Source organism: Lepisosteus oculatus, chromosome 1, assembly GCF_040954835.1.
Source record: "Lepisosteus oculatus isolate fLepOcu1 chromosome 1, fLepOcu1.hap2, whole genome shotgun sequence".
NCBI lineage: Eukaryota > Metazoa > Chordata > Actinopteri > Semionotiformes > Lepisosteidae > Lepisosteus > Lepisosteus oculatus.
The window spans coordinates 33,495,705-33,508,142 of NC_090696.1; the positions used below are offsets into that span (position 1 = coordinate 33,495,705).

A 12,438-nucleotide genomic window follows, 5' to 3' on the forward strand; every position below is an offset into this window, starting at 1 on the left:
GTGACTCTGGCCTTCAGGGCACATTTCCTGAAACGCACAGCTCAACCTTTTAAAGAATCATTAAAAGGTTGCCTCAGTAGAGCAAGGCTATTCTTTACACAGCACTGGCTTTAACACTAATGTAAGAAAGAAAAACAATGAACAACAAAATAGATTCACTTTGACTTTTTAGTGCTCTTTTTAAAAAGAATTTTTTGGGAAAAAAATCAATACACTATTTTGAACTAAATACCCACTGTTCCTATAACCACCCCTTAAACAAAATACTCCTAAGACTCAGACTTCAGAGCTTTAAATCCCCTAGTTATGCAAACCTCATTTTTAATTTTCACTTTCAGTTTTAAATTGTTCACTGTGGTTTCCCTTTTATTAAAAACTGCTAAACAGTGGTTTACAAAAACTAAAAAAAGCTATGCTTTTTTTGGGGGGAAATTTAATGTTTGAAGTTAAGGGACAAAAAGCCTGATGGAGGTTAACAACGACTGTCTTCATAGTCTTTTTGTGATTCATTTTTGTATCTTTCTCCTTGATGTGTAGGTAAAGCAACAGCTGTCTTGACAAGAAAGAACAATATAGAGTTTAGAAATGTGTTCCCTTATTTCATAAAATTTACAAATGTGGTGTGTACTTTGAATAAAAATGTACTTGCTTATTCTGTTACGAAAATACGTTAAACAAAGTAAGACAAGAGCTTTGTTTTTTTTATTGGAGAGGCCAAACATTTACTAGACTATTTGGTCTATTTTCTGGTTTGTGTTAAGTGCAGAACACCTCTCAGTTTGAAGAAAATTTGTGAAAGAACTAGGCAATGTAACTTTTTTAACACGGGTATGCTGGACTTGACTGAATAATGAACATGAATAATTTTCAGATTATTTATTCAATTCCTGGGTACTGTGTAAGAAGATGAAAAGTGCAGTGATGCTGTTCTCAGTAATGCAGTAGATTTATAGAGGGAAAGAATGGTGAAAAACTGTCCTAGTTTTTACAATAACATTTCTAAAGTTGACTCACACTATTAGAATAAAACTAAATACAGTACACAGTACATAAAGCTAAAATGTGAACACATTTCTTGTAAAAGTTTTTAGCACAGTAAGTTTAGTGTAAGAACTTGAACCCTTGAAATGGTCGTCACAGCTATGGAAAACAATCCTATAAACTGTCAAGGCAACATACTGGCAAACTTGTAGACAGTTTTTCCTGCGAACAAACAGATTGCATGAGAAAACACCTCATTAGATTTGGTTCATAACCACAAATGGGTGTGTGAAAAACATTTTACAGACAAACCATTTATAACATTGACAAAACAAAATCCAGTGCCTCATTTGCAACCTAGTAAGCAGACCTTAGCATTTCATTAGAGCGCACATCAATCTATACTCGAGGACTTTCAAATATGAGGATATATCTGAATACATTTGCTCAAAATTTTGTGGCTGTCGAAAAAAGAGCATGTAGCAATCACTTGCATTAAAAAACTGCTAAAGCTGAACATCTGTACTACAGACCTATTTCCAGATAGATGGTCATCACAAAAAAGACTGCTTTCTTTTTCTTATTACTTAAAGAAGATGTTTAAAATCAATAGAAAAGGCACTGATAAGAGACAGGAAACAAATGTGGCTATGCCTCAAGTTGTGTTCGTTATTTTACATAGAGCATGTATACTCCATTACCTGCAATGTGACGGACTGTATATATTCAAGATTGCCTGTGAAGCTATTTAACTGGACCCACACACAGCACTCGCAGTATATTAATGAAGTTGTTTTCTCGGTGCTGCCCTTTTACCTTATCTAGGAGAGATTGTGTAGATAAGGCTGGTATTCACGGTCTGTGTCACTACAGCCTGTTCGGAATCACTATTAAGGTGTCCCAAGAACATTAAGCCCTTTTGACTACTGCTTTTCAGACCTTGATTTACTTCTGGGGTGAATCTGTTCAGTGTTTTAAAGTGGTACTACCCCCTCTCTACTGATCCACAGTCAGTTGGACATTTCCTCTGAGTGCCTCCAGTGATGCTTCACAGCCCTGGTGAACTAGCTGTCTGTGCACGGCTGTGACTAAGCCAGTGAAAAACGAACACTCGGGTGACTTATTTGAAAATGAGGCTGTGTATATTTTAGATCTCAGTACATCTCAATAAAACACGCTCATGACTTGGGTAAACATTTTCTCTTGGTTCTGCAAGTCAAGGTTTGCAGACAGCACAGTTCTCTCTGGCTGAAATCAGGGTTGGGTTTGACGCAGCTGGAAGCAAGAGAAAGTCGTGGAGCTGCCACACAGTCTGGCAGGTGTAGCTCCAGTGTAGTCTTCACCTGAAGACAGGAAGAACCTATTATATGACTGAAAGGTACGGTCCCTCCACAGAGTCGAAGCCTTGACTCCTGAGAGTACAGTTTGGCTGGGCGTGGTCCTTGGGCTGACCAGAGAGCGGGCCTACATGTCCTCGTCATCCTCACTCATGCCGACGTCCAAGTCCTTGTCCTTGCGTTCCACGGTCTCCGTCACAAACTCCTTCTGGATCCTCTCCAGCTCCCGCAGCTCCGCCTGCAGCTTCTCCTTGTGGAAATCGCGTCGGCTCCTCAGGAGCTTCATCGGGAAGGGATTCATGCTGTAAAACGCGATGTTCATCAGCTTCCTGTGGCCAGAGGGGAGGAAGAAGAAAGTTAGCAACAGCCTTGTGTTGAATTTTGTGCTGAACCAAGCTTTGCCTATTGCAGGGCCAAAGTCACTTCTCTGTTGTAAGAAAGATACTGATATTACTAAACATTGTGCCCTCTTATGTGTGTTCTCAGTTTGGTGATTATGCCCGTAACCTTGATCTCAAAGTAGTTTAACTACTGCATCATAAGACCTTGAAAGATTTCTCAGAGCCGATCATAAAAATGAAAACAGCAAGAGAGATGTTTCATATTTGAAACGCAGAGGGTAAATGTACTTCAGATGCATCTTTCAGGCCTTTGCAATGAAGTAAGCTCAGCACTATCCCTTATAGACATCTCAAGGAGCCCATGAAAGACAGGAAAACAACAAATATGAAAAAATATTTTTCTTAATATTTATTATGAAAACAATCCAGAATATTATTTTCAAATGTTTATTTTAAGATATGTTTTTTTTAAAGACTGAGCATTGAGTGTTCTGTATGGATTTATTCTGCATATAGATTTATTCGGTACTGGCTATAATTACAGCGGGGACTTCGGAAGTGTGCAGTCAGTAATTGTAACTGCATGTATAGCCACATAAAATTGAAGCAAACAGCTTTTGCTTCTTTTCCATAGGTTCTTATTTGCAAATGAGTAAAATGCAACAGATAAAGCATTTAATGAATGTGTGCTTTTAATGGCTCTGAAATTAAAGTTTCAGACATGTTTCCTCTTTTATAATCAAACTTTGTCTTGCTCATGAGGAAGTAAACGAGTGGTTAGCATTGCTGGGGCCCTGGGATCAATTCTGGACCTGGGATGCTATTTGTGTGGATTTTTTACGTTTTCTCCATGTTCGTATGGAGTTCCTCCCACAATCTAAAAACATACTGGTGAGGTCAATGGCTTCTAGGAAAACTGGCCCTGGGCTTGAGAGTGTGCGTGTCTGTGTCTATACGTCAGCCTGTGATGGACTGGCGTCCCTTCCAGGGTGTACCCTGTCTTGTGCCCGCTGCTCGCCTTGCCAGAATAGGCTCTGGCAATTGGATTAAGGGGTGACAAAATGGATGGATGAATATATAAGAAGAAGGAGGTGACTTCTGTCATAAGAACAGTTAAAAAGAACACATTTGGTAGACATGTCAATGTGCTCAACCTGAAATCTCCACCCCAGATTCCTGTCGGTATCCCTGAAGCTGCGCATCTCTTAGTGGGCGTAGGTCTTACCTTCCATCAGAGACAGTCCTGGTGAAGAACCTTAGGTACTGGTAGATCTCCACATTGCCTTGAATCTTTAAGATGTCCTCTTCTTTATACTTAAAGAGGGCTAGTGCATAGCGAAATATCACCTAAAAAATATAAATGAAAGCACTTTGAACATTTCAGTTAAAAAATTTGCCATTGCACATTGTGCAATAACGTTTATTGAAACATCCATAGCTCTTGTTTTCCACAACAGTGACCAGGAATGATTCTCCATATCGAGAATGGAATGACTGATATCTCAGATACTACATAATAAACAACACTCAGATGGGATAGGAATTGCGCCTGCGATCATTGTGATTCTTGTTTAGCTTGTTTATTCTGAATGGTGAGGATGTAGTATAATGAGATTGAATCCACTATTACATTAATCCACTATAGCTGAGGCCCCACTTGAAAGCCATATTCCCATTAGTCTACGCCCTTCAAAAGTAATTACCTCTTCCTGTACCACGTCCTTAGGGAAAAATGGAAGTCTAATGATGTGTGTGCCGGAGACGAAAGCAATTGTGTTCACTTACAGCTGGTAACTTCTCATTTGAAGTTGTCTCCTTTTTCACTGTGCTTCTTCACTCAGTATGGGGAATATCTGCTCTGAACTCAATTACCTCGATTTACCGAGCAAGTGCTCTATTAAAGGTCATTTTCTTTATATGCTAAGGGCAGTGAAAGTCACTTCCACATTAGTAAAAAAATCTAAACTCTTGATCTTTAAACTTTTGTCTAGATTGAATTACTTCAAAAAGTACAGTATTATTCCTGCCAGCAGCAAGAGAAAATTCATTGTGAAAAAAGCAGTACATCTTCAAGAAGAAACAAAATCCTATGAATCACAGTAATGTCAAAAACAAAAGGAGAAATAAAGAAGATACTCCACAGACAACAGTAAGCATAGATCATAGACCCTTGATTGTAGCTAAGCCTCAGTTTTATACCCGATGAAAAGATATTCCATGATCTGTGAGTAGAGAGAAAAGATGTCTAAATCTCACCTGATTAAAAAAAATAAGGCACAAGATTGATGGATCAAGGGCCTCTTTCTAATCTAAACTATTCTAATGTTCACAGGTCCAAACATATTTGAATTTAGCATTATAAGCTTAGCAATTAAGATGATGTGCCACTTTACTTTTTCTCAATTTTTTAAAGATTTGTATAAAAGGGCTACTTTGTGCAATCAAAAGAGGTTAATATTTCGGAAACGGGTAATCCCCTAAAACAATAACCAATACGAATTTTGTGCTTAGCCATGGCCATCAATAATGGCCATACATGCCAAACAGAGGCTTGAATAGGAGCAAACTCGATGACCTGGAACCTTCCTATATCTGCACGTTATACATGGATAGATTAAAAAAATGTTTTCTATCATTCAATAAAGACATTTGACTGGGGCCTTGAGATTCTTCAAAAAGTCAGAATTAAGTCTTAATTTAAAGCTCAGAATATAGACTAGAACAGAGGGTCGTGCTGAATCTTAAGTAGATTGAGCTACAGTGAAGGGAAGCACAGGGTTTCTTTGTGATTAATTAATTTATAGAACTAAGTAGCCATGTCTAACAGAAAAGGCCTGTTCACTGGTTCTTCTTTGATTACATATGTTTGGCTGATGGGACCCAAAGTTTTCTTTAATGTTCTGGCATTTTTTTACACCACAGATAACTCTTCCTCATGCTGGGTTATTTGGGAATCTTCAGAAATGAACCACATACTTTTAGAATTGAGCAAATTCAACATAGTAGAAAATTTTACTTTATTAATGAAAGCAGTACAACAGAGAAGAATGGGATTCATGAGATTAGCAAAGCACGCTGTCGAACTGCAAGCCTGCAGTTTTACTTTTAATAATTTACATTTAATAACAACGCTATGTTTTGTGACTTCAAGTTAGGTTTAAAATGGGGCCATTATTTCAAAATAAAGCTAAAAAAAGAGGCAGCAATCCAGAAGAAGCCTTTGAATCTCCACCCTACCTTGGTTCCCTCATACAGGAAGGCATCCCACACACGCAACAGGATGTCACTGGCTAGACTCTCCACAAACACCACCAGGAACCAGTTAAAGGTGATGAGGGAGATGTCAATGTCGTGCTCTTCAAAGTGAGCCATCAGGCGCGGCATCTTCTCAGCCATGAAGTCCTTCAGCACTCTCTGGTCAGCCTGCAAGTGACGAAGGGGAAAACAGTCATTGCACATACACGGAAAAGGAAAGATTCATATAAAACATGAGTTACTCAGCTAGGGGAGATCAGAAATAACGTCCGTTAATTATGCTGAGATGAGGGAACACAATGATGTTAGAAAATTGTTGAATGGTCGTCCTTTTTTTTAAACTGTGTGAGGAAAAGTTAATTTATGATTTCTTTACAAGGCGGCAGTGCTGCATGAGTTCACCGAAGGACATGTGGAGGTGGAAGAGTACCTGGGAGGCGGTGAGCGTCTTGCTGTAGTAGTCTTGAGGCATTATGTAATCTACTATGGCCACCAAACACCAGAAAGCGTCCTCCTCGTTCTCCAGGACTAGGAGCGCGATTGCTGCCAGCCTAGGAGAGATGAGTTACAGTCACACTCCTCTCTGCACGCATGCTGCACCCGAGACGTGTCAGGGTCACACAGATCCCTGGGTATCTCCCCTCCAGGGTAAATAAGGGCGCTGATGGAATGATAAGACTGTAATCAAATCAATAATTAAAACACAGGCCCCGAGACCAGCATGCTATGTGAGAAAATTCTAGTTTCACCACTTAAAATCGGGGAATGTCAAATGATCACAGCACAGTTTCTTTATACTCCAGTATACTGTAGCTTGATAACAGAATATTGACCAGGCAGCCTAATCTAGACGGGCTGAAGAGAAACTTATTACAATAAATGACACAAATACACCACACACTATGATTTACTGTTATATACTGTAGACACTATAACGGATACCGATACTGAGTTTCAGATTCCTACTTAATCCAGACATCAAAAACCTGGAATTCTGTCCCTATGAAATAGGGGCCATTCAGCCATTCTGACCCACTTAATCCACCGAAGGTTCATTCAGTACCCTCAAATAAATAAGACACCAAACCCCTTTTTATGAAGAGTACTCTTTCAGTGCTCAGATTTCCTGGACGAAACCTGGGTTCAAATCTGCTGGGCAGTACAAACATTTATATCCAACTACTTATATCCAAGCACTTTTCTTTTAACATTCTGTGAAGGGATGTAAAGTTCTGTGGTCTGAACTACATTTCCCACAAATCTCCCTGGAAAGTCCTGGTCCCCTCAGTCACCTGACCAGATGCTACAAGACAGTTGACTTAAAAACCAGGAAGGAGGAGAAGGGCACTTGGAGAGAAGAATGAAAGAACAACCGAACAGAGGGCAAAGTGCAGGGCTGTGAGTCTGTGTGACGTGAGTGTTTTTGAAGTCAGGAAGCAGCTCGGCTGCCTGGTTTCTATTAAAGACGAACATTAAGAAATGTTAGGTTGTAGCTGAAAGAGGACCTTAAACCTTTATTCTGGTTTGGGGATTTAATTGCAGTTTTCCTCACACTGTAAATGAAGAGCACTATTTTTATACCTTATGGCTGTGTTTATGTCTGTTTTCTAAGGACACACCTATTAAAAGATTTTTTACAACTCCCCAAGCCTCAAGTGTGTCACAGTTCTTTATATGTCTCAAGATTACAATTAGAGATCCACTAGGTGGCTGTGTTTCCCTTGTGCTTCCCAAATTACATTAATAACCATCACCATCATTGGGTGGTCATCTGGTAGTTACAACCTTGAGACAAAAGCTGTTCTTTATATGCTGTGCTTCTTAATAAAACAGTCAGAAATTGTATAATTCAATGAGATTAACATCACTAGCAACTAACTACATATTCCATGCTACATGATATATACTGAAAATTTAATAAATTAGAAATTACCTTAAAGCCTTTGTAGAACATAGTATTATAAGATACTACATTTAAACAATTTATTCAGAATTGTACTGTACTGGAACAATTTCATTGCAAATATAATCATAATATTTCCCGATTATATTTTTAAATGAATGTTTTTTTAATTCTGTGCTCTCAAGTTCAGAATGGAAAATACAATCTCAACCCATCTCCAGGTAGTCAAAAGGATTCGTCGTGTGAGAAGAGTTTTCAGTATACTAATAATAATTTTTATAGCGTCATCCCAAGTATACAAAACCACTCCGCAGTTGGGACACACCCTTTCCATTCACCAGTGAAGTGCTGCGCTCACCTGCGGGCTGTCGGCTGCCATTCTGCAGAATCAGCCCCACGACCCAGCAGATCAGATGGAGTAGAGACACTGCTTCTCTGATTAACACCCTAGGTGCCAGAGACTGCTAACGACGAATGAGCATTCTTTATCTCATCTGAAGGAGGGCAGGGCATACCACAGCTGTCCCTGTCCACTGTACTAGACCAATGGTTTTGAAATTCTGGTCCAGGTGGGAAGAGTGCCACCTACTGCTCCACCAACACCACTTTTACAGCAGTCTCCTGGTTCCCCTCACATGTCCCCCCATCCCAGTACTGCCCTATCCCAGCCTCGCTGAGCTTCTCAGATCTGAGGAGATCAGGCTAGAGGGTGACCACGCTGCTACAAGAAAAACCACTCTGGAGTCCCCACATTGCATATCCACTATATGTACTGACTTTTTTTAGAAACCGCGCAGTATATTCTGAATTGTTAGGAGTGAAAAGGCATTTTACAGAGCCCTTCACCCGAGGCCAAGGGGAGGAGCGGAGAGCGGAAGTCAGCTGACCTGTTGAGGCCCTGGCAGTAGCCGATGGCGGGGTTTTGCCAGGAGAAGGCCAGCAGGACCCGGCGCAGCTGCTGCACGGCGGGGCTGGTGGGGGAGGCGAAGGACTTGTTGCTGGTGAGGGTGCGGTGCAGGTCCAGCTGAATCTGGCGGGAGACTGGGTGCTGCAGGGCCTCGCCCTTCCTGCACAACTCCTGGTAGCGCTGTGGGTGGGACTCCCGCAGGCCCTGGGTGCGGGTCCTGACGATCCAGCGCCACACCTGCGGCCGGTACTCTCTTGGCACGCCGCAGCGGATCAGCCCCTTCAGCTCCGGCGAAGGCACCAGCTTGCCGGAGGGACGCCCGCCCATGTAGTGCGCCCAGCGGCCCAGCAGGGGCTTGTCCACCATGTCCTGGTGCAGCAGGTTATGGGAGCGGATCTCCAGGGCCTGGATCTTGGCGAGCAACTGCATGTCCTCTACCTCATAGTCTGGGACGATCTTGAAGCCGTACTCATCGTGCTCCCTGAACCGGGCAAAAGAAGGCAAGGGCGGCTTCAGATGGTTATGAAGCTGAGAAGAAAGTGATCTCAGTTCCTTGGGATCCTTGTCTGATCACTGGACAGCACCTAACATCTGTATGCCATCTGTATGCCCATCAATGCTGCTTAAACTTTGCCATTATTCAAGTTGACTACTCACAGGGCCTTGTAAAAGGAGTCACCTCCTTCCAACAATGTTCCATTTTGTTGAATTATAAATGACGCCCAAGTTTAGAGAACTAGAAATTGTTACTAAAGAGAATGGATGATATTTGTATTCTCCACTCACCACCTTGACTCAGGTTCTCCCGGACAATAAAAAAAACTCACAAGCTCTGATTCAATTTCATATGATAATAAAGGGTAACTTCTGCAGTATGAGAGTTGGGCACAGTGTTTGGCTGTCTATGTCAAGAAACCCGAGAGCGAGACCTCAGTGCATTTGGACTTGCATACCTGATGGGGTTGACCTTGGGCACATCTTTCATGTCTTCCTTCAGTGCGTCTTCAATCAGCTTCTTGAGCTCCTCCTGCTGCTTAGTGCCCAGACCCTTGATCTCCTGAAGCTTGCGAAGACGAAGCAGATACTTGCTCTCCATCTGACAGTACCTGGCCTCCAGGTAGGCGCACTGTGGCAGAAACAGAAAGATGCTTAAAGCTGAGCGACAGCTTGGGACATGTACAGTAGGTCAGGTTGAGATCTTCCATTGATCAATTTGCAGCACTATTAGTAACACGAGAACAGACCCTATGGTCCATTATGGTTCACCCGCAGTCAATAAGTACTTCCTTAAGAGAGGCCCAGTGTACCAGAGAAACAACAGTGTTGTAACTGTTCTAAACATGCCTTTATTACACTTTCAAGGATGTTGGTAGGGAACTGAGTCTTTGCTTTTAAATAATAAGAACAATATAAAATGGAAGCATTCTTTAGAAAAATATACCCTTGCTAAATATGGGCAGATAGGTGCTAGACTTGTCCATTCATGTTCCATTCTCTTACTGTGTTATGCACTGTAGCTGCTACTGAAGAGAAGTGTTGCTAGCTGTGGTTTTGGCTGTGTGGACAGCGATATATCTGGGCTCTCTTGCCTCACTGTGGTTTTGTGGTGGGCCATTGTTACAGAGTAAGACTTTCAGAATTTACATCAACTCATCTATTTTAGGAAGCCTACATTGATTCCTCTGAACTTCTCAAGTACGCTATAATATGTTTTATTTTATGTTTCATTTTATTATCTAAAGGGAAAATTACAGTGTGAATTACCCATATCACTCTTAATTCTATATAAGCACTGATATTTCCCTTGAAAATGGGGGAAATTCATTGACCTTGTCTGTCTTCCGTGCAACACCAATCTACAGGAATTACAGGAGACTCCTAAAATAAATGGTTACTATTGTGCGCATGATAAAGCTTTGCCTAATGTTTATGTGGACAAACTATTTTGTGACCAGTTCTGATTTACTTCTTATACATAGCTGGTGTCGTGACATGTCCTCATAGATGAGGCCTCCAGCTCTCACCTTCATCATCAGGCTCTTCTCCTGCTCTGAACTGTTCCTCCACAGTTTGGTAAGCTGGTAGATTTCCGAGTTTAGGAACTTGTTTTGGATTTTGTATGCCTCAATATCATCCTAGGGAAAGTAAGCAATAAATGAATGAGGTTGATAAAGAAACTACTAAGGGTGCTCAGAGATGAATAGTTACAGAATTTCACTGGAGATTTCCACTGTAAAGCACAGTTAGATCCTAGTATTTAATCTTGTAATCTTGAAACAGTGGATGTTCCTCATCAATTAAAAAAAATACTTCTTTCTCTGAGAAAAATAATTTTCACCTATTCACACAATTTAGATGCAGTCTTATTTCAGCTATAGATCATAATGAACAGCTGTCATTCACAGCTAGCATTCTCAAAAGTAAACCAGAACATAATTCAGGAGCTACAGTATGGGAAGCACATTACTGCAGCAGTAGATAAAAGTTGAACTGGGGGTTTCAAATATACACCAGAGTGAAAAACAAATAAACAGGAATTTAGTATTGACTCAGATTCAAATGCCTAACTAGAACAAAGCCACAAACTAATAGGATGGTTTCCTGGTGCTGGAATACTTTCATAATGCCTTTTCTTGCCCTGCTTCCTTGCTTATTGTTGTGAGTGACAAATATAAAACAGTCCACTTCCCTTCAATGCAAATTGCTGCATTTTTAATACATCCATCCTTCCATTTTCTGACCATTTCATCCAATTTAGGGTCACAGTGGAGCTGAAGTCTATCCCAGCAATCAATGGGCACAACGTGGGGTACGCAAGTCCATCGCAGAGAATACACAAACACGCTCACACTCAAACCAGGGCCAATTTCCCAGGAAGCCAATTCACCTATCAGTATCAGGTACTGAATGACAAAAGTCCCATTCCTGGATTTAAAACCTTGGAGTGCGATGACCCCCTAACGCAGCGAGAACGCACAGACCTTCAGGTTCTCCGCTTGCTCCTGCAGCTGGCGGAAGGTCTCGGCGCTCACGCTGTTAAGGGTGGCACAGTGGGGGTCGGCCATGCAGGCCGACACCTGCTCCGAGAGCTTGAGGATGACCTCCTGCTTGGCGTGGTTCTTCTCCATCATCAGCTGCACGTGCTGCTGGAGCTCGGCCACGTGGCCGTCCTGCTGGGCCAGCCGCTGCTCCAGCTCCTCCTTCTCCCGCTGCAGGGCCTGCAGCCGCCCCTCCAGGTCGGCCGCGCGCCGCTCCTGGTGCCGCAGCAGCTCCAGCCGCTTCTGCTCCCCCCCGGCCGACAGGAACTGCGCGCAGGTCCGCTTCTCCTGCTGGGCGGCCTCCAGGGCCTTGTGCAGCAGCCCCACCAGCTCCTGGGGTGGACAAGGGCGACAGACAGGCCACATGCTCAGCGGGAGGCGCGGGGCTCGCCTGAGGATGCTGGGCGAACTCGGGATCGGACCGTATGTGCCCCACAGAGTGAGAGGAGACCTTTGCAGGGCCCTGAAAACCCTGAAAAACTTCTGGAAAATAGCCTTTTTGTGAATTTATCTGCTACCTCTTGAGTGCATTTCTGGACCTGTTGGTTTTAAATACATGCAGTACATTTTATAGAGGTGGCACTAGATTATCTGCTCATCGCAAGGGCCCATAAGAGGTTTCTTGGACCCTCTGGAGAAGAGAAAGGTATTTTTTTTAGAAGCTCCGCTAATACAC

General features: G+C 42.2%; 1 protein-coding gene across 4 annotated transcripts in view; it reads right to left on the minus strand.

Annotated features, from left to right (window-relative positions):
* Positions 1-687: 687 nt before the first annotated feature.
* tbc1d2 (TBC1 domain family, member 2) overlaps positions 688-12,438 on the minus strand; it is a 38,784-nt gene continuing 27,033 nt past the window's right edge. For all 4 annotated transcript variants that reach the window (XM_006629761.3, XM_015345122.2, XM_069189443.1 and 1 more), the window contains 8 exons: positions 11,706-12,095; positions 10,749-10,859; positions 9,678-9,850; positions 8,705-9,205; positions 6,345-6,465; positions 5,897-6,082; positions 3,885-4,006; positions 688-2,647 (listed from right to left, as the gene is read on the minus strand). In XM_006629761.3, the coding sequence (XP_006629824.3) occupies positions 2,446-2,647; positions 3,885-4,006; positions 5,897-6,082; positions 6,345-6,465; positions 8,705-9,205; positions 9,678-9,850; positions 10,749-10,859; positions 11,706-12,095 (1,806 nt within the window). In that variant the 3' untranslated portion in view covers positions 688-2,445. The remainder of the gene's footprint in view (positions 2,648-3,884; positions 4,007-5,896; positions 6,083-6,344; positions 6,466-8,704; positions 9,206-9,677; positions 9,851-10,748; positions 10,860-11,705; positions 12,096-12,438) is intronic.